A 22,694-nucleotide genomic window follows, 5' to 3' on the forward strand; every position below is an offset into this window, starting at 1 on the left:
AGTCCAATTCACACCTTAATTTTTTTTGTTTCTTTATGTTTTTTTAGATAAAGGATAGTTCATACCCGGCTTCATCTACCAACTGGTAGAATCAGACCAATTATTACAAAGTTTAGCCCATAGGCCGGCATATGAGCCATAAAGTGATCTTAAAACGAAGTACAGTTTTTTGACTAAGCGAAACCAATAAACCTATTTGACAACCACCCCTTGGAAGCAAAAAAGTGCAAAGCTGATGTCTCCAGATGTTGGCTTGCAAACAACAGCTGATCCTGATGATCATCACGCCGCTGCAGTTTTGCCTATTGACGGAGCCAGTGAGTTCCCTGTACAAATTGGTTTTTAGTTTTAGATTTTTGTAAGGTGATAGAAGACCCCCAGCCTTCCCACATACCTCCCATAATACACCCCCTAAACTAGGTATTGAACTATCTAATTATCTAGTTAATTATGCTATTTATTTTTTGATTTTTTTGTTTGTCCTCATTAATCTCTAATAGTATATTATATAATAAAAGTTAGGCCATCCTATTTTTTTCAATTTCTTTTGTTATTATTATTGCCTCCTAAACTAATGTTTGTCCTCATAGCACCCCTTCTAATTAGTTAGTTAATTGTAATTAGTGTTTTGCTTGTTTGCTCCCTCCAAAATGATCTTCACTAGCATCTATATTATTTAGCATTAGTCTTCCTATTATCTTCCTTACCTCCTATGTTTATGTAACTGTTTGTCTTAATGATCATTTAGCCCATGTACTCAACGTTTAAAGGCTACACAGTGGTACACCATTTCTATTTAGCCGCCAATTTAACATGATTAAACTACCATTTTGCCTATTTAAATGGCCATTTTGTTCGAAAAATGGTTACAGAACAAGTGACCGACTGTTTCACATTTGACATTTAGGATCTAGGGCTAATTAGTTTGCCCCCAATTTAACGACTTCCCATCATTACCTTGATTCTTTTTATGGACAATGAATTAGATTGACTGGGGAAAGATTAGAGACTTCGGGCTAATTAATTACATTCCTTTTTTTAGTTCTAGCTATCTTTGTAGTATCGCAACACAAATGTTTGATTTTGTTGTTATGTATACTGTTGCCGTATATGTATTTCAATGCACATGATTCTTGCTGGTTTGAATGACCCTCCCCCATGTTCAAATCTTGGCTCCGCCCCTAGCCATGTCACAGTCCAATTTGTTAGTGTTTGGTTTAGAGGTAACCGAACACGCTAACCTAAAGTTGTTGAACGCAAGCCATCTAACAATGCCCCCATGAAACAAGGCTTCTCTTACTCTTGAGGGCCTTATTTAATGGGTTTAACTCTAGCAATAACCCTTAAATTAGGGTCATCACACTTTTTAGAACCTACTTGTTAGTCATATCACATTTTTTGTTCCTCCCTTTCTAATTACCATGCTCCTGTCTCCGTCTAGCGTCGGGGAGAGAATCTCACCAAGGAGGAGACTCGAGACACACGGCTCGCTATGGAGGGAGGACCTCGACGAGAAGGGATAGGCTTGGCCTCGGTGGCAGCACAGCAGGAGGAGAGGACCTCGATGGGGAGAGGTAGGGGCGCAAGGCTTAGCCTTGGTGATGGCGCGGTAGAGGGTATAGGGCGATGGCATGGCCGCGTGAGAAAGAGTCGGGACGGGGAAAAAGATCACGTGAGAAGGAGTTGGCGCCAGAGAAAAATCATGAAAAGTAGAGAGCTCGATAATTAGCTTTAGCTGATGGGACGAGAGAGAGAACACACGCATTTGAGAGCCTCCATAGAGCCAGGGTTTGAATTGAAATTCTGTTAAATTAAGTTTCTTTTTTTCTTTTGCTTTGACAGAAAAAAAAATGAATAGAGATCATCCCGGTTGAAGGTGTTCTAAGAAAACATGCAAAAGCAGGCGACATAATAGTCAATTTGGCAACCCACTCAAACTATCATATAAGTATATCGAATTGCCAACTCATAATATATTATTTGGTTGATAAGTTATGGCATAAAATACTGTTTGTTGATATTGTGAGAAAAAAATATCGCTGAATGACTGGCTGTTAAGCTTAAGTGAACAGGATTATCTTCAGCTAGATGGCATGCGCTCGATCAGCTACTACAGTATCATGTCGGGGTTTTGTTTAGTTCAAAAAAGTTTTTAGATTCAGCTACTATAGTATTTTCGTTTTATCTGGTAATTAATATTCAATTATGAACTAATTATGTTTAAAAGATTAGTTTCGTGATTTACAGACAAATTGTGTAATTGATTTTTGTTCTCGTCTATATCTAATGCTCCATGCATATGTCTAAAGATTCAATGTGATGGTTGAATTTTTTGTAAATGTGTTAGGCCTTGTTTAGTTCCAAAAAGTTTTTGGATTTTGATATTGCACTTTCATTTATATTTGACAATTATTATCCAACTATAAACTAAGGAGGCTCAAAAAATTCGTCTCGTAAATTACAGACAAACTGTGCAATTAGTTTTTGTTTTATCTATATTTAGTGCTCCATGCATATGCCGTAAGATTCGATGTGGCGGGAAATCTTGAAAAAGCCTTGTGTAGGTCTGATTTTTTTTGGTTTTAGGTACTGTAGCACTTTTGCTTTTATTTGGCAATTATTGTCCAATCATAGACTACCTAGGCTCAAAAGATTTATCTCGCAATTTACATGTAAACTGTGCAATTGGTTTTTGTTTTCGTCTATATTGAATGTTTCATGCATGTGCCGCAAGATTCAATATGACAGAAAATCTTGAAAAGTTTTTGGTTTTTAGGGTGAACTGAACAAGAGTTTTTAAATTATGAGGTGGGGCCTTGTTTAGTTCCTAGAAAATTTTGCAAAACTTTTCGCATTCTTCGTCACATCGAATCTTATAACACATGCATGGAACACCAAAAATAGATAAAAAAATAACTAATTACCATAGTTTTAAATATCCTCGCTATAGCCTTTTGAGGCAGAGTGTCGCTATTTGTGTTCATGTACAATTTAGCCGCTATATTCCGCTATAGCCCGATTTAGCTCCGCTATTAGCTGTTTTAGACATGAACCGCTAAACGTCTTAGCCCGCTATTTAAAACATTGCTAATTACACAGTTTATCTATAATTTATGAGACGAAATTTTTAGTCTATTTAATCTATAGATGAACAATATTTGTTACATGAAATTACTATAATACTTATTTAAAAGAAAATTGGAACGGCGTGTCGCTGCCGAGTCGCAGTGTCACGTCGACGCGAGGAGCCAGACATGACCAGGCGCCCATGCCTGCCCGGTTGACTTCGGTGCCCGGAGCACTCTCCTGTCCCAGCTCTGCTCTGAACCCATGTTGCCGGAGGCCGACGTCGTGAGGAAGCTGGTGTCTGCAGCCCGAGGCAGAGGCGTGCGCTTTCGATTTTTCTTCCTCGGTGCAGACGTTTGACTCCTGTAACGTCGCCTTCACTTTTTCCTAATTTTTTTAAAAAAATCTTTTATGTTGTTCGTCGCATCAAATCTTTAGATATATATATATAATATTAAATATATAAAAATAAAAACTAATTACATAACTTATCTGTAATTTATGAGACGAATAATTTAAGTCTAGTTAGTTTATAATTAGATAATATTTAAATATAAATAAAATTACTATAATATTCATTTTGTAAAGGTTTTTGAAACTAAACAAGGCTTGCAAAAAACTTCACATTACCTCGTTACATTAAATCTTGCTGTCCTACTACTAAAAAGCGGGAAAATAAATCGTTCAACCGCCAGTCGCTGGCTCGCCGGCTGGCTGCTGCCTAGGCCTGTTGCTGCCGCTGCTGCTCTTTCTGCCGCTACGCTGAGGTCTGCGGCTGCTGCCTAGCGCCTAGTGGTGGTTAGGCCTGCTGCCTATGCCTAGAAACATGATGGCAGATAGGAAAATTAGAGCTTTGTTTAGATGTGAATTTTTTGGATTTCACTACTTTAGCACTTTCGATTGTTTATAATAAATATTATGTAATCATGGACAAACTAAAATCAAAAGATTTGTCTCACGATTTATAGGTAAACTGTGTAATTAGTTTTTGTTTTCGTCTACATTTAATACTTTATACATATACCGCAATATTCAATATGACAGAAAATTTTGAAAACGTTTTGGCTTTTGGTGTCAACTAAATAAGGCCTAAGATGAACTGTCTCGGTGCAAATGTATACTCCCATATACTCCCTCTTTCCCACTTTACGTCGTTCTAACACTACTTTTATCTGTCCAAGTTCAGACCATACAGCAAGGAGCCATGCACCTGACAAGAGGCTACAACGACATTGAATAGGGGACAGAGGGAGTATTATGCAGGTGCTGGTCTCCATGCACTCTAACTCACCGGCAACGCACACATTTAAGCTTGGTATAGTTCAGATCAAAAGTTTTTTTTTTACTATACCAATTTCGTTTAAAAGATTAATCTTGTAAATTATAGACAAACTATGTAATTAGTTTTTTATTTTATTTATGTTTAATGTTTCATACATGTGCTGTAAGATTTGATATGACAGGAAATCTTAAAAAAAATTGAATTCGAGGGTGAACTAAACAAGGCACTAGATCTATTTTTTTATTTTGACTATAACACTTTCATTTGTATTGGATAATTGTTGTTTAACTACGGACTAACTAGGCTCAAAAAATTCGTCTCACAAATTATAGGTAATAGTGCAATTAGTTATTTTTTAATCTATATTTAACGCTCCATACATGTGTATGAAGGGGAACCTTGAAAAAATTTTGGATTTTAGGAAACTAAACAAGGCCTTAGGCCTGGTTTAAATTCAAAAGGTTTTAAAATTTTAACAATGTAGCACTTCCGTTTAAATTTTTTTGAAATAACTAGACTCAAAAGATTCGTTTCACAAATTATAGACAAACTATATAATTAGTTATTCTTTTATCTATAGGATTAAGTCCACTTTTAGCCCCTCAACTATTGGTCGAGTTTAATTTTATCCCTCAACTACAAAACCGTCTGTTTTTCACCCTCAACTATCAAAACCGGTCACTTTTAGCACCTGAAGAGAGGACAGGGCGGTTTTGAGCCACTTTGAGCGGTTTTCTCTTTTTCTTTTCTATGGTTAAACCTGTGAATTTCATAGTGAATTGTGTGAGCATGGTAAATTCATCAAATTTTTTAGGTAGCCTTGTCATGATGTTCTCTATGCATAAAAAATGTGAAACTATGAAAGTAAGTATTTTTTGGATGCTAAAAAATTAGCTCTTTTTATTTAATAAATACATGTTATATGATTTTTGTAGGATAATATATACATCCTATGATCATAAAACTTTTTGTGTAACTGTTTTATACTAAGACAGACCTTAAAAAAAGTTTAAGATTAATTTAATGATGTTTGCTTGTGTCCGGATATAAGCAAACATCATCAAATTAATCTCAAACTTTTTATGAATGTCTATATTAGTTTTTGTGCAATTAGTTTTTATTTTCGACTCAAAAGTTCTGAGTAGTCTACCTATGTATATGATGTCTTTCTTTGCAATACCAAAAAGGGTGCTTAAGAAGCTAGATTATTTTAGATCTAGATTTTTTTAGTAAAGTGATAACCACAGAAGGAAGTATTGCCTTGCTAAGTGGAGCATACTATGCCAACCTTTAGGAAAGGGGGGGGGGGTAGGAATTAATGATTTGGAGCCAAAGAATACTGCGCTTCTAAGCAAATGGTTGTTTAAGTTGCTAACATCTATGGCAATAGATAAACAGAAATAAGTACTTAGGCCCAAAGCCTTTATCCCAAGTTCATTGGAAAAGTGGGGACTTGCATTCTGGGGATGCCTCATAAAGATGAAACAAGATTTCCTTCGTTTTGGCTCATTTATAACCAGAGACGGTTTCCAAGTGCAATTTTGGGTAGACAAATGGCTTGGAAACTCACCTTTAAGTGAACATCGTCCTTGCTTATATAACATCGCCATGCATAAGCGATAAACTGTAGCAGAGGTTTTTAGCTCATCGCCATTGCTTTTATCATGGAGACGTGATTTGATTGGACCTAAATTAACAGCCTGGAATGAACTTTTTCCTCGCATTGCTAATATCAGCCTCACTCAAGAACAATATGTTTTTCGCTGTAACTTAGACCCAAAGGACCAATTCTCGGTGAAGTCCTATTATTTGGCCTTGATCCACCAAGATGTCCTAAATCTAAATAAAATCATATGGAAAACAAAGACCTCATTGAAGATAAAAAGTTTTATGTGGTATCTTAGAAGGAGAGTTATCTTAACAAAAGACAACTTAATAAAACATAACTGGCAAGGCAATGAGAAGTGTTGTTTTTGTCATGAGAATGAGACAATTAAGCATATTTTATTAGAATGTCGTTTTGCACGAGTAGTTTGGGGTGCGTTAAATCTCTCTCAACCCTGTAGCATTTTTCACCTTTTTGGGAGTAAACCTTTAATTTTGTTGGAAGTGGCGGCTACTTGTTAACCATTTTAGTTATGCAGAAATGATTTGGCATTTGAAAAAAAAAACATGTTTATTCTCGTGGTTTATTCGGTAATCCATTGGATGTGTATATAGATTATCCTCCAAAAGCTTTATGCACAGAATTTGGTGCAGAAGACATTGCAACAATTGATGCAAACAGTTATGGTGTTTTCCTCCCGAGCACATGAGTATAGTCTTAGAATTAATTGTCACTAGAGTGTCAGGTTTCTTTCTCTTAGGCTTTGTGTTGGCAAAAGGCCGAAGTGAATTCACTTTTAATGTATCAACTCGATGTAATAACTGTGAATTAATAAAATCCTTCCTTTATATATAAAAAAAAGAGATACAGCTATTGGGTTGAGCGGGCTGCACTTGCGAGACTTTAACACAATGGCAAAACTCAACACCAAATGCCCTGAAACAATACTCAATATGTTATGCCACATCCAGAATCAGTGACAATTTCCAGTGCAATCAACCAACTCCACTATACATCAGCCTAGACTCATGCAGAGGACGACTGGTCCCCTGCTTACAGCACAAGCTCACTCAACAAGTCGACAGCTCATCCAATTATAATTACACAGCCTAGGTACACACTTTGTCAGTGGAAAATAAGCAGTAAAAATGCACTGAACTAAATAAAGGAAATATAATAGTAACACCTATGTACATGCTAAGATATCCTTAACCAATGGCTCCTATGAATGAAACGATGCCCTGCTGCTTCTGAAACGAAAGGAAGCTCTCCATCAATCTTTGTTGTTTTCAGTTTCAGGAAGGGGCACTCCTGACCTGGCATAAAATACCTTCAGCACGAATTCAGCCGCAGGTGTGCCCACAGATGATCGCACTCGGCCCTTTGGTCGTTTGTCAATCCAGTAATCTGCTAGGTCGTGCAGGGTAATTCCTGGGCTCACTGGTTTGCCGCCGCAGAGTATCTCCACCTGCAAGCACACCTCTGTTGTAACTAGACGAAATGAGAAACAAAATGGCACCTGTTGCATTGGCCACATCTATATTATCCACCGATGGTACTAAGCTATGCGAAAAACTGTATGCTGCTCAAAACTTTGGGGGGCTACTGTACTCATAGAATCTGTATTCTGCTCACTGCAGTACTCCTTTTTTTTTGAGGCAAACTAATTGACTGCCTTGTTATCACTTTGGAAGCTATCAGAGTTTTTGCTGTGTTGGCCAAGGAACAGAAGATGATGGATAGCCATCGGGCACTAGGCAGTATAGTTTATTAGCTTTTGTAGATGTTGCTCAGTACAAAGATAATAGCAAGAAACTCTCCAAAGTGAAACAGCTTCACAGAAGTAATATTTGAAAACAATGTGTCACAGTTTCCATTGGTAATCCAAAGATAATCATGAAAAGTTAAGCTTTGCTTATTAAAAAACAAATAAAGAACTGGATCTTACAAGATACAACTAATTGGTATTAACTGTCACTAGGAGATAAATACAAACCTCAGCTTCACTTGAAAGATTAAGTTTTTGCACAAGGTATTTCTGTATGAAGGAAGCAGGCAAATTTACATCCCTAGGACAACAGAGTAACGAAATCACCCTTAGTTAGTTAGTGCAGAAAAAGCAATAAGTGTTTCAAGCAAGAAAGTGCGACGAGATAACTCACTTGATCCTCAAAAATTTTGATGGTATCTGCGGTAGAGGAGGCTGTCCTTTCCTGCAACAATCAACACAACAGCATGATTTTTTATGTTCCTTTTAAAAACAACGAATGGAACTTTGTAAGACAAGCAGCTTAGTTTCTTACTGGTCAAAAGCAGCAAGAAGGTAGAACCATAATGCTTGCAATCTCCTCTTATTAGGAATATCCTTTGGCTTTGTATTTTTCTGTTTCTCCTTTAAAATCAATAGTTTCTTGGTTCCAGTTCTCTTCTCCAGATTTCCACGTCTTGTAAACTGCTTCTTAGTCTTTGCTTGACTGGCAAGAGTTATATCACCTGGATCACCAGTCTTTTTTTCAGCTGTCTTTACATCTTCTGATTTAGATCGAAGAGACTTTTTGTTTTTAGCTGCTCGAAAGTGACACCCTAAAGGTCTCCATCCCCCAGATTTTTTTGTGATATTACTACTGCCCCGCAAGGTTGAGTGCTGCATCAATGGCATAAGGAGCAGTAAATAAGAATTAGTCAAAAAAATATATAATGAATTTCAATCAAGTAAATGAATGTTAAAACATAAAATAGCACTGAAATTTCTCTCACTGTAGGAACTAAAGGAAGTTCAGATGTGAAAGAACTTCCCCAACAAAATATATAATGCAATTGCATACAACACATGCATATATCGCATTCAGATTCCATGCTTCCTTACCAACATGGAACATGATATTGATATATATGTGAAATTATAAAGGTCTGAAATAAAATAGAAGATTGAACGTGTCTTCTTTTTTCTGAGGGAAGTGAACAAGTGTTCTTTTTTTAGGGAAGTGAACATATGTCATCCATAATGTCCCCAGGCCTAACACATACAGGAACTCTTAGGCTCACCACATCCGTGCAAACAAAACAAAGGAAAAATAGAAGGGCAAGAGTGAACTACACAATCTTCTATATATACACATAATGGGACTTTTTTTTAAAAAAAATGTGAGGATTTAGCTACATACCAAAGGGAGTTTGCGTAAGCATGAAGCTTTTGTTCTCCTCTTTGTCAAGCATTTTTGCATAGACATTTGGGGAGCATGTTTTGTCAACGAAGATAAAGATCGTTCTTTCGTCTTGATAGGTGATGTAATTGGCGATGTGACTTCTGGGTCCTCAACCTTTTGTTTTTTAAAAGGGAATACCTTTGACCTTACATACTGTAGGCTATGATCAATTCTGTACAGAAAGTAATAAGTTGACATGAGCCATAAGCTATAGCTATAAAATAGATTGGACATCACAAGAAAAACTAACATACAGAAAAGTAAACTTTCTTGTTGCATGTTGCTTCAATGCAAGGGAATATTTTATCAGAGTTTAGAATAATAGGCCAGTCTTGGCATTTCAGAAGTTACCAAAGAAAAGCATATTTACATATTGTGGTAAGAGGAATTATTCCTAAGACAACCAAGTAAGAAGCACATCACATATACATCATGTTAAGACCATCCGATAGCCAAGGTTGTACAGGAGGAGGTTACATGGAGCAGTAGCAATTTAAATGATGCAACCAATACAGCGGTATGGTAATGCAATGGTGTCATTGTGAAAACAAGATGATCCAACATGGTAGGGTACTGATGCAGGGGAATGTCAAAAGCCAGGACGGCGCATTTGCTATAGTAGATCGCTAAAAGCTAACTTACTTTTGATACTAGAGAGAATGTTGGAGAACATTTTCAAAGATTTGGTCCATGTATGTTCCGCTATGTTGCACACTCACACTAGCTGACAACTGACATGCATCATAGCTGATGCCATAACTCAAAATGGTTCATCGAAACAGACCAAGATAATACAATAGTATACAACCACACACAATATTAATATATTTCAAGAAAAAAAAACAAACCTGAGTTTCTCCAATGGAGCACAGCCCAAATGAATGCTACAAATAGGGCAGCAACACACTTCCTTATTTATGAACTCCTCTGATATGCACTTCCTGCAAACTGATGGTATTTATAACATTAATGGCAGAGGCGCAATCATGGAATGAAGAAAAAAATGTTGGAAGACACTAATCTAATTAAGAATAAATAAACACAGTAGTCCGGGCATTTGTTATGCCAAGCACTGTTAGGTACTACGAGCAGCGGGCCTGACTTGGTTACACATCTAGCACAGCCAAAACCTGAAGGGAAAGGTGGCAATTTGGTGTGGCTTGAGGAAGCGACTTCCAATTAGTTAGCATATCTTCCTCAGTTAAGGCAAAAGGTATTGTTTACATAGATAAAGAAAACAAAGTCCTTCCCCCTCTCTGGCTCTACCACTAATGATGTGCTACAGTACATTGCCACAAACAAGGACTTTGTTTCCTGACCAAAGAGCATAACATACTTGTTCTCAAGATGGCGCGTTGCAGAATCTCCAGAACAGGATAAATGAAATATCACCATTTTTTGGCCATATAAGCAACTCTTGAGGCATAAAACCATACATTTCACACATATGAACCAGATTAACTTACTACAGAACATGTTTCGTAAAGTCAACTTTACAAACACATGGGAACACTCACCCAAAGCTGTGAAGAAACAGGTTGAGCAACTTTTCTATTTTTCTAGTGGACTAATGGCGTCTCGACATTAGCAATGTCTACGTTTTCTTTTCTTTCCCCAACCACTACAGAAATGAAATGAACAGCCAACCTAATAGTCAATGTTTTTTCCAGCAAGCGTTACCTGAGGTGGGGACTATAAAATAAACAAAATGATGCAACACTTTTCCATGCAATGTGATATGCACCTATTCCCAGCACGGTGAAAGGTTTGTGATCTGTTTGCTGCATTAGGAGCCCAATCTAGAAAATTCCGGCCTACAACGTGCAAACGCCACCTTTGCCATGTTATATAAAAGCCTACATCACCAGATACCCCCAATAAACAATCTATGTAATTCGTTTTGCTTGAAACGACAATTAGGTGGACATTAAGGCTCCCGGTGAAAACAGGATTTTCTCATGGATCAAGGCGTGCACACGCAGCACCCACCACAAGTGAACCAAACCTTCCCTTCCCGGAAAGTTAGAGCGTACCCACTCGCAACAAACTTACAGATGACGTGAATTTCACACGCTAAAAGTGCACACCTTTACCCTCGTAATTTCTGAGAAATTCTCAACGCTTGAACGACTAAAGATGCCACCTTTCGCGCATCACCTCAGAATCCATACAGACCACTGCAAAAATTGAAATCTGTAGCGCGGAAGGATACGGGAAGCCGCGACCAACTTCCACGTTTCGCGTCGCAGCACCCGGAAAAAACAGCTTTGAGCGAGCCACAGGACATGAGCAGACCTATGCACGCAAGTTGCTGAAAGGTTGGCGGAGCGGCGAGTTACTCACAGGTGTGGAGGCACTCGGTGATGGTGGCCGCGTCGCGGAAGAGGCGGCCGCAGAGCGGGCACGTGAGGCACGCCGCGAGGGACGACCGCCTCAGCATCACCACGTCCCCGGCTCCTCCGTCCCCTCCTCCCGCTCCGGGCGCCGCGGCGGCGCCGCCGGCTGGCGCCTCGCAGGCGAGCACGGTGCTCTCCATGCCGCCAGCCGTATCGGCAGAGGCCCTCCCTCACGGCTCTCACCCGCGCCGCGCTCGATCGCGTTGCTCGCAGCTTCGATTTCCTCGGCCGCGACAGCGACAGCGACAGTGCGCCGTGCCGTGCGCTTTGGGTGGGGACGGACGGACGGACGAGTCGAGACCGCGAGAGTGACGACGCGTAGCGGTTACTGGGCTTTGGTTTCTGGAACCACTCGGCGTGTCGGCGTTACGCTCAAGCCGACCAGACCGCTTGAGTGTCTCGCCGCGACGCCGTCTCCCGGGTCAAAACTTTCCAGAAAGAGCCAGAGAAAAAAAATTCATGCTGTTTATCTTTCTACGTACCGTAGAGTATTACTCTTCCAAACTTTTGTGGTATGTATGCCTTAAATATTCAAAAATATTATATAAAAAATGTATTTTTTTCGGACAATTAGTTTTCTGATTTGTCTTCTTGAACTATGAATGAAGTTTGCTTTACTCCTCGCAGCACGTAGTGCCAGGCAAAAAGTCTAAATGAAAAAATAAATTATTTTAGAAGCCATGGAGATAAAAATTCAGTTTTATAGACGAGTGAGGAAAATCTCGTAGAAATTTCATGGACCAAAGATTAGTTGATCCCAAAATAAAAAACTTTTTAAGATTTTCCGTCATATTAAATCTTATTGCACATACATGAAGTATTAAATATAGATAAAAATAAAAACTAATTACACAGTTTACTTGTAAATTGTGAAATGAATTTTTTAAGCTTAATTAGTCTATAATTAGATAATATTTACTCCCTCCGTCTATAAATATTTGTCCTTCTAGGATTAGGCACAGTAACCAAGACAGATGCGAAATTACCAAAATACCCCTATAGCTGTGGACGGAAGCGTTAGACGACAGCTTTTTTTTAATTTAGTTAGAGCATGGTTGTGTGACCTCGGGTAACTTGCCGGCGAGCCTCCGTTGATTTTTCTTTTTGTTTTCTTTTTTTTAGTTTTTTATTTTTTTTGGTTGGACACGTGGCCGCTGTGCTGCTGTAGGATGTGATGTACTAAAGCTGCTGCCTGCTCTGATGATTCCTGCCACCGCTGTACATTCAAGCCTACGTGATCGAATAATTTTGGAAAAAATTTGAACTCTAAACGTGCAAATAAACTCGGACGGAGGGAGTACTAAAAAACAAAAATGCTACAATAGCTCAAAGCAAAAAAAAAGCATTTTTTGGAAGGCCTTGGACCTGGATCCACGCAGGGTTGAGTGAGGCCCATAGTATACATGGATCCACGCAGGGTTGAGGCCCATAGTATACTTGGATTTTCGTGCGCCGTCGGCCCGCTTCACTCTGCGACGCTGGAGCACGGGCATCCCACGATGGAAACGCCCGTCTTGACGAGTTGAGGCCCGGTCCTCTCGGGTCTCGGGCGCTGCCGGAGGAACCAGTGGCAAGACAAGCTCTATGCTGCCACCGTATCATCACAAGGCGGCGTACCGGCGACACCGACTCCCGGGCGCCTGAGTTTCGCCGCACCCCGCAGGCCGCAGTGGTCCTCTTGCAGGTAGAGAGTCGACGGCGTCAGAAACTACTGAGCCCCATGTTTTGCTCGTTCATGTGATTCTGGTGTGATCAGGTTGGTGTATGTGGAGACTCGTTTAATTCCAGAGCTCATGGATTGTACAATCACTCCGTAGCATCTGAATTGCATTGTGTCATTAGATGGCATGCACTCAAACAGTCAAACTAGCAATATGTGCAACAGTAAGGTCAAAGATGTGTGTGTGCCAAGTTTGAGATTAAAGGGCACTTTATTACCTCAATTCCATGGAATACAAGAAGTCGTTAAGAATTAGTGATAGTAAATAACGTCATTAACTAGCAATAAGTAATAAAACATTAAGCTTCATTAAGTTGTTGTGTTGAAGGAAACACGACTCTATAGTATATAATACTAGTGCGGCATCCTGTACTATTCTCCTTTTTAGAAAGATGCAGACACATAACAAACTTGCTACTCAATCTCTCTCCCTCCATCTTACATAGCTTCTGAGATCGTCATGGATTTCAGTTGTTTTCAGCCCCACACGGGGATTTCTAGTTACCTGCCATTTGATTCGTACATGCAGCAAAATGGACGCTATGAGCTCCATCCTGTTGATCATCATCCATTTGAGGTTATTGGGGACTGTACTTCTGCAACCTTCAACGACCTTGGACACCGGTTCTTTGTAGAAAGAGAAATCAAGAAGCCTACGTTTGACCATGCTTCATCGGTCGGTCAAAGAGTTGGATCTCAACTGCCTCTACTGACTCCCAAAACTGAGGTTTCTCATCTCATGGACGGTGGACTTGGATCATATAAAGCATATGGGATGAATGGCAGGTTTCTGCCAAGAAAGAAGACCTCTTTGAAGAAAGCCAATGTTGTGGTTGTGAAAGGGCAGTGGACTCCAGCGGAAGATAGGTAAAAGTTAAAATCTATCAATAATTTCTTCCTTATTCCTCCTAAAAGTAAAAGTTATCTACTGTTTACTGTAATTCATGACTTGTTCTCTCTCATCTATCAATGAGTTCATGCTTGGAAAATTTGACAGGAAGCTGGTAAAATTAGTGGAACAATTTGGACTGAGGAAATGGTCTTACATAGCACAACTGCTACCAGGAAGAGTGGGAAAGCAATGCAGAGAAAGATGGCACAACCATTTGAGGCCGAACATCAAGGTAAACTTCTTCCTGAATCAGTTCAATGTTTTTCGTTCTGAGCACATCTTTCGGTTCAATGTTGATGACACAACCAATATTATTAGAATTTGGAGAAGTCTTTAGAAGTGTACTTTGACCATCTTACAATATATCATCAGTTGCTACAAAATCAATCTGTATTTAAAAGGTGTTTAGGGTGTGAATCTAGCTAAATACAAATTTTATCTACAAAGCATGCATATATTTTGAATAATTGTTGGTCAAACTTTATGAAGTCGTACTGCAGTGCTGGACATTTCTTTATTTTGTTTGGCCGATTCTCTGAATTTTTTATCTTAGTACATTTAGTAATATTAGAACGGTCATAGGTCAAACATGCATTATATATGGGCGCAGTAAATTCTAGGAGTTACTAGTCAGCCTTAGTAAATTTCTGTTGTGTAATAGATGCATGGGAGGAGACTGGGATAGAGATTAACTTAGCCAGCCATAAAATAATATTTTTCTCTCACAATGAATCAACATCAGTATCAACATCAGCCCCAAAAACAAAACAATTCATTCATCCATTAACCTTCTTTTATTTATGGAACCTCAAATGCATGCAGAAAGACATTTGGAGTGACGAGGAAGACATGGTTCTGATACAAGCACACAAGGAAGTGGGCAACAAATGGGCAGAGATAGCTAAGCGACTACCCGGCAGGACAGAGAACTCCATAAAAAACCACTGGAACGCAACAAAGCGAAGGCAGTTTGCACGGAGGCGGAGCCGTAGCTCCAAGGGGCCCAAATCAGGCACTCTTCTGCAGAACTACATCAAAGGCCTGGGTATTGCTGGCCCAAGCAACAAGACCGCTGCTGCACCTCTTCCTGAACCTACACTGTCACCGTCCTCACTTGAAGCTCCCGGAGCAAAGTCAGCAAAGACTGATGAAATAACGCTGGAAGTGGAACACATCAGCATGTCGTCCAACATACCGGATTCCCAAGGCATTCTTCTTCTTCCCAGTATCCATGAGTACAACAACTGCAGCGAGTCTCAGTCCTGCGAAGATCTTCTTGCCCCTATCTGTGACGAGTTTTCAGTTGAAATGTGTGACGGCCTGTTCGACACGAACGAGGACGCAGATGCCTTCCAAGTGTACGCCATGGACGACGACATCGACATGAACTACATCTTCAACTATATTGAGCATGCTGCGATCAAGGTGGATCCTGAGATAGACATGGAGATGATGATGATGATGATGTGGGATGGCGACGACGGCGGCCTCCTCGGGTGTGATGCTGATCCTGCTGGACCAGCTCATGTCGAAACTGTGCATGTGAAGGAGGAGATGGACCTGATCGAGATGGTGGCAGCCACACAGAACTGTGGCGAGGCAGAAAACCACTAGCTAGATAATAACTCAAGTAGTCATATATATAGATAATCGCACGACCTAAAGATGTAAGCATATACAGTATAAGGTATCCATATAGAACTGATGCACGGCCTTTTGGATTTGTACGTCCTTCCTGGTGGGGATCTCGACATTCAGTAAATAAATAAAGCTTCAAGTGAAGCATATATACTTGGCTCGCATGTGTGTGTGTGTGTGTGTATATGTTGTATTTGCAGCGTGCTTAACTATGTTCTCGTTGTAGGAGTATCAAGTGTTTTTGGTTAGCTGTCTTTGTAGCTCTATATGATCCAGAACAAAGGTGAGGATCGGAGTCCAAGCTGATGTTTCCTAATCGCGGTCGTGGAAATCATTATGCGTATCACGAAATGCCTATGCGCTGATACTGCGTGAACACTAGTTACAAGTTGTGCTTTTGGGTGTCCTTGCTCAGGATCATTGGCTGAAGCATATATCCACGGATGCAATTTTCAGAATCAAGAGTTGGGATTAGGATACGCAGGCTGATAGCCAACCTGGGCAAGCTTCCCTGCCCATCAAGGATTCAAGGTACTCCGACGGTGCGGTGGTCTAGCCCAGCACCAGCTGCCGGCCCAGGCGGCCCTCAGCTGGTGGACGCCAAATCCGCAAATCGTTTCGTTTCGTTTCCCGTGTTGTGAGGAATGGTCGCGGCGGCGGCGCAGAAAGCAGAGCACGGCATGTCTGGGCAAGCAACGATCGCTGCAACGGCACCCGGAGGGGCCCCGGAAGAAGGCGAGAAGCCTCGCGCTCGCGACCGAGATGCCAAGACACGACACGGCGCGCGCACGGGCACGGCCCACAGGACGAAGACGTGCGAAGGCGCCATCCGCATCGGTGGCGCTTTTGGGTACGCGTGAGATCGATGTGGTGTTGCATGCGATGGTGGGCTGTGCGCGCGACCGCGCATGTGTGCGTGCTCGATCGCGCTGTCGCTGGGGCGGTGGAGATCGATCGGGGCCGGAAACGCGCGCGTTGTACGTACGCTTGGACCGGCCGGGACCCGGAGGGCCCGGGACCCGGGGCGCACGGCACGCCCACGCCGGGTCGGTCGCGCGAGGGCGGAGGCGGCAGGAGCCCATCCGGTGGCACGTACGCGCGGTGGCGGTGGTGGCCGACCAAGGCGTGTACGTGTACGTGTACGCGCTCGTGAGCTCGTCCCGTGGGGTGGTTGCCGGTTGGCATGGCCGGGGGGCAAAGCCGCCGGCAGCCGAGTAAAGAGGGGCAGGTGCATGGTGCATGCGTGTATAGGCACGCAGAGGACACGCACACGGGCACATGCACGCACGGCCCAGCTTTGCCTTCGTGTGCCGCCCATATTGACCTGGCGGTGCTGGTACTGGTGGTTGCTTTTATTTTTTGCATGCATTGAGTGATCGGGGTCTCTCCGCGCGGCCGTGCCCGTGCAGCATGGACCGGGGCCGGGTGGGGGGCTTCGCCAATTACGTTACGAGCGTGTGCGCTGCTCCTTGCCTGCCTGGGCGGGCGACCGGATCGGGTCGATCGGGGCCCCGACCGACCGACCCCGGGCCCAGATCTGTCAAGCCGCCTGGAGATGGGGCCTGGCCTGGGAGTCTGGGACTGCCTGCCTCCATACCGATGGACGTACATGCATCATATGGATGCATGTTGCCACACGACACGACTACAACTTCATTCACCGCACACCATGCATGGTATTCTTCTCAAATGCCTACAAATTATAATGTTATTATTAATCACCGAAAATAAAATTAAAGTGCTCTCAACATATCGATAAACTATCTACCAGTCAGTATACAAAAGTAAACCTAGAAATATCATGTTTCTTTTATTACGTACACGTGCTGTTAATAATAAAGACGCCATTGTACATAAGCTGTCCAAAGTTCGATTATATATACTTTATTGCTCACGCCATTATTAAAGAAAATTAATGAAGCTAACTATCTTCGTTGCACTCTCGTGCAATAGATAGTCTAAAATAGACACAAAAGTTTCTCAAATATAAGTAATTAATTAAGGTATGCCTCAACCGCACGAGCCTCACGCTCCATATCCTCTCCTCTTCTCGATGGAAACCCTCCCTATGGCCCTTGGCGGCGCGACGGGGGGTGAAGGAGTGGAGAGAGAGAGAGAGAGAGAGAGAGAGAGAGAGAGAGAGAGAGAGAGAACTAACATGACAGCCTCACATCTATATTGAATCAATATGTCACATAGGATACAACGAACGAATTAGGCGAGCTTCCATTTAGACCACCTATGGGATACAAAGACAAGTTGGGGGACTCAAATCAAAAATAGAAATTGAAGACCCAAATAGAAATTGAAGAACCAGATAAGACATCTTCCTAAGTTCAAAGACCATCAGTGTATTTTACTCGTACAAAAATTTATATTAACCAACAATGTGACCTAGAGGCAGATCCAGGTTCATAAGTTATTGATGTTACCTCCAAATAAACCATGATATATCTTCAACAAAATCATTCTTGTCATGTGACAGCATGAAAACGCCCCACTTGGTGGTCCAGGTGGGAGCTTCTCTTGGAGAATCTTCAAGCTGAAGAATGAATAGAAACTTGCTGGCATAGGCACATCACCTCGCGATGGACGCCAGGTCGCCAGCAGACGATGGAGACGACGATCGACTGGACGCGCGCGTAACGAACGAACCTTCTACAAGTTGCACGAACTGTCCTGTGCATTTATCGATCGCAAGTTGCCCAACGCATTATACCCGCGGCCCGGCCGATCCGGCGAGCACGCAGCTGCAGCTAGCAACTCGATAGATGGATCATATCGGCACAATTAATCATCTCTGCACACACAATCACAATGCCGTGCCGGTAGGGAACCCCGGCCACCTTCCGATCCTCTCGCGATCGACCGTGGCGCTCTGGCGCCCGCGACGGACAGGTCGCACGCACAGCAGCATATGCATTGCAAGCACCTATATATCCCTCTCATGCACACTGCCGGCTGCCGCTGCACATGCCTGCCTGCTGCCTGCCGATCGAGAGAGACCCACCCACACACACACCCCCACCGACCGAAGGAACGAACAATTAATAGATCAAAAACGTCGCCACAATGCAATGCAAGCAACGCAGGTCGTCGTCGCGGGCCGCCCGCGAGACGACGGCGACTAGCCGGGGCGTGTGCAGTGCGCCGTGCGTGCGGGCGTGACAGGCTGACAGCGAGTTCGACCATTCGCTGCGGTGTGCTACGGCGGCGGCGCACCTACTGGCAACCGACCGACCCATTATGGCCACCAGATCGCTGTGCGGTGCGTGGCCACGCACAGCGGGATCGGCGGAGGATTGATTATTTGCATGGATGGCACGGCAACGACGACACGAGTGGGGGGAGGACAGGGACAGCCGGGGGATGGATGGATGCGTGCACGCGCGTGTTGGTTCCTTGTCAAGAGGGGACAGAGGCACCAACCGGCCGGGCAGCGATCGAAAGCATGTCTGGTCTGGTCCGCTACTCCTTCCGCTGCCGGTGCGCTATGCAATGGGTTGGCGTACGACGTCGTTGCTTCGGGCTAGCTAGCTGGGCTTGCTTGGTTTGGTGTATGCTCATGTCTATCCCCGCGACATGCATGCATGTGCGGTGTGCGCGCGCGCGCGTGCGTTGCATGATTTCTCTTTGCGTGCGGTTGCTTGGTTGGTTGGTGCATGCTCTCGCCGTTTGGGCGTTGGGCCATGCCATGCATTCTGCGCATGGCCGTGTGTGCCCGTGAATGCAGCCACCCATGGCAGCAGCTACGACGCTAGCGCATATTATTCCCCCGTCGATCGGCATCTCGCATCTCTCGCGATCGACTCGCGTAGTGGCGTGGCCGTATCGATCCGTCTATTGCTGCATGCTCAGGCCGCGCGCGCGCGGGCATATGGGCGAGATACGAGGAGCGATGCTGCTGCAACATTGCTTGCTTGTTGATGCTGCTTGTATTTTGTTTATAGTTGATGATGATGATCTGCTTGGTTCTTGGGGCGGGGAATATACGACGATTTTATTTGTTCCTCTCAAACACAATCAGCTGGTTCTTTCAAAAAAAAACACAATCAGCTGGCGCACACGCTGCCGGCCGGAGTGTGTAGTGTAGTCTAACGACTACGCACGCAGGAGCGATCCGCAGCTGAATCAAATGCCACTCTTTGGGATCTAATAAGTGCCTCGTTGGAATAAATCGTACCGAACGGAAATAAATATATACACTTAACCTTTTTTATCGTTGTGCTCAGCCTTTTCTTTTCCAAATGCCTGAAGAACGTACAGGCTTAATTTGCTTTCTTCATCGTCGTTTTCTGATCCTTCTCATCAGTCTTCTTTTTTTCCTTCGTTTTCACTTTTTTTTCCAGAGCTTGTTTGAACACGAACGTCGTTACTAACCTGCACTTCTAATCAAGAAACATTAGTTACAACGTACGCCAGTCTCCAGACTGGCTCGCTGCAACTCTTCTGCATGAGTGCCGGGAATCTACAGTACCACTACCGGCGCGACGCTACCTCTCTTCGCGTATGCATGAGCAGTATCCATCGTCGTCGTTTACGTCCACGGTACCGCCGACGTGGCCCATGAGCTGGCTGGCGCCTGCATGCGATGCGATGCGCCCACGGCCCACGGCCAGCCGCCCCCATTCACCCACGATCCATCCATCCAAGCGAGACCAGACTGGCCGAGCCGCGACACGTGTGAGCCCCGCACGGTGGCAGCAGGCCAGCAGCAGCGGCCATGCCATGCTCTGGCCTGGCCCACCGACACCCGGGCCCCGCACCCCACAGCCACATGCGCCTGCCGCCCCGAGGCAACGAGGGCATCGCAAGGAATCTAGCCCCCGACCTGCTGGTCCACCTCCCAGGCCCCACCTGTCGGCTGGGCCCCGGCCGCTCACCCACCCGGCCTCCATGTCCCCTCCTCCGTGGGACCCACCCGCCATAGGTGGCTCGGCGACGTGTCATGGATGGCACGAGCTGCGGAGGGGCGCGCGGCAGGCTAGCTAGACTAGTGCACGCAACTGCTACTACTGGCAAGTGGCAACCGCCTCTATATATGCGAGCCTCCAAGGCACGCAACCGAACGACGACGACGAGCAGTGCAAGCCAAGCATTCTTCTCACGCTAGCTGTTCTCTCTGCTTCTTTGCCATCATCTCTCTCGGCGAGTTCGTCGTCGATCGGTGTTGCATATCCACACCACCGGCGAGCAATTTCTTTCTGTGATCGACCGCGTCGTCGGCGAGCGGCCAGCTAGCGCCCAGCAGCATGGAGATGATCGACGCGGAGCTGCGTCTTGGTCCGCCTGGGAGCAACAGCGACGTCGTCGTCACCGTCGTGCAGCCGACGAGGACGCCGGCGTCGGCGGCGGCGAAACGGCGGCCGGAGTCGTCGGTGGTGAAGAGCGAGGCGTCCGGGACGGACGACCATGACGACGCGGCACCGGCCTCCAAGTAAGTCGCCAGCACACATGCATGTCGTCCTTTATTCGTTAGCAGCTATACTATACCAGCTATAGCTAGCAGCTGAGCTGATGCTGATGCTTGTGAACGCCGCAGGGTGCAGGTGGTGGGGTGGCCGCCGGTGAGAGCGTACCGGAAGAACGCGTTCCACGCGGCGGCGGAGGCGAGGAGGGCGACAAAGGGCGGCGAGCAGCAAGGATCTGGCCTGTACGTGAAGGTGAGCATGGACGGGGCGCCCTACCTCCGGAAGGTCGACCTGCGGACCTACGGCGGCTACCGGGAGCTGAGAGACGCGCTGGACACGCTCTTCGGTTGCTTCTCCTCCTCTGCCGCCGCCGACGGCGGCTGCCAGTTCGCCATCGCCTACGAGGACAAGGACGGCGACCTCATGCTCGCCGGCGACGTGCCCTGGGAGTAAGTGCCAACCATCTATCCATCCATTAATTAGTTGGATCACGTACGGGTCCAGTAGTACAAGGATCGATCGGAGGAACAACACCTGACCTTTCTGTGGATTTAATTTTGCAGGATGTTCATCTGTTCTTGCAAGAAGCTGAGGATCATGAGGGGGTCCGAAGCAAGATAAGCAAGCAACGAGGATGCAAGAACATGTTGGATGCATGCATGGAGGACCAGCAGATATATGGTCGAACTTATGCATGAGAGAGAGAGAGAGAGAAGAAGAAGATCTTTATATCGATCATTGGGTACGCATGGTGCTCTACAAACACGAAATTGAAGGCGTTGGGTCGTATACCTGCTGCTGCATGGGGAGGGCGTGGCCAGGCGCCAGCCCATGCATGCATGCGTCGTCGTGTTCTACGGCCAGCCAGCCCGGCCGGCCCATACACACAGCATGGAGATGGAGGTGCGGTTCAAGAATCACGGCGGCGTACGCGTCACGCCGCCCTGTCATCAGATGGAATGGACGGATGATGCGGACAGTGCTGTGGACGCCTATATGCAAATAGCATCAGGAAGAGAGCTACCTAGGATTTGTACTGTGCACATAAGCTGTAGCTTTTCATTTGTAATTTTGAGTTTTCCCTTTTGTATGTGACCTGGGTGGATGTATATTAATTCATTCTAGGGGGGGTGCAGTTGCACTGGCGCAAAAATAAGAATGATGTGATTATTAGAGCTAAATTTTGACTATTTATTATACACTTCATGTGTTAAAAATCATTGCACCAACAAGACAGTCCGGTTAGCTCCAGTTTCATCTCTGGATCTGAGTGAGCAAGATTGAGAAAATGTATGAAGGAAAAGAGGGAAAATTTCAAATTCGACTTCGAACTTGTGTCAAGATCCTTTTCCTTTTGGTCGCTCCTGACACTATAAAAGTCACAAAGAAAATACCACTACTAGTATGGGAACTGTTTTGTCCGACAAAGCTGCTGCTTTTCTCACTGTCTCTTGGTGTCTTTTCCGTTTCCATGGCA

At 44.2% G+C, this 22,694-nt stretch overlaps 3 protein-coding genes across 3 annotated transcripts; 2 read left to right on the forward strand and 1 right to left on the reverse strand.

The window, feature by feature from the left end:
• On the reverse strand, window positions 6,857-11,971 carry LOC8061164 (E3 ubiquitin protein ligase DRIP2). The gene is made up of 7 exons (XM_021454423.1): window positions 11,504-11,971; window positions 10,009-10,108; window positions 9,119-9,332; window positions 8,258-8,598; window positions 8,117-8,167; window positions 7,951-8,023; window positions 6,857-7,422 (listed from the first exon to the last, which is right to left on the reverse strand). The coding sequence occupies exons 1-7, from the start codon at window positions 11,694-11,696 to the stop codon at window positions 7,228-7,230; spliced, it is 1,167 nt and encodes a 388-aa protein (XP_021310098.1). The 5' UTR covers window positions 11,697-11,971; the 3' UTR covers window positions 6,857-7,227.
• LOC8081253 (transcription factor MYB3R-4) lies at window positions 13,272-15,981 on the forward strand. The gene is made up of 3 exons (XM_002463690.2): window positions 13,272-14,143; window positions 14,274-14,400; window positions 14,991-15,981. The coding sequence occupies exons 1-3, from the start codon at window positions 13,737-13,739 to the stop codon at window positions 15,780-15,782; spliced, it is 1,326 nt and encodes a 441-aa protein (XP_002463735.2). The 5' UTR covers window positions 13,272-13,736; the 3' UTR covers window positions 15,783-15,981.
• On the forward strand, window positions 20,856-22,407 carry LOC8061165 (auxin-responsive protein IAA14). The gene is made up of 3 exons (XM_002463691.2): window positions 20,856-21,243; window positions 21,349-21,666; window positions 21,781-22,407. The coding sequence occupies exons 1-3, from the start codon at window positions 21,059-21,061 to the stop codon at window positions 21,836-21,838; spliced, it is 561 nt and encodes a 186-aa protein (XP_002463736.1). The 5' UTR covers window positions 20,856-21,058; the 3' UTR covers window positions 21,839-22,407.

Source organism: Sorghum bicolor, chromosome 1 (genome assembly GCF_000003195.3).
Source record: "Sorghum bicolor cultivar BTx623 chromosome 1, Sorghum_bicolor_NCBIv3, whole genome shotgun sequence".
Taxonomy (NCBI): Eukaryota; Viridiplantae; Streptophyta; class Magnoliopsida; order Poales; family Poaceae; genus Sorghum; species Sorghum bicolor.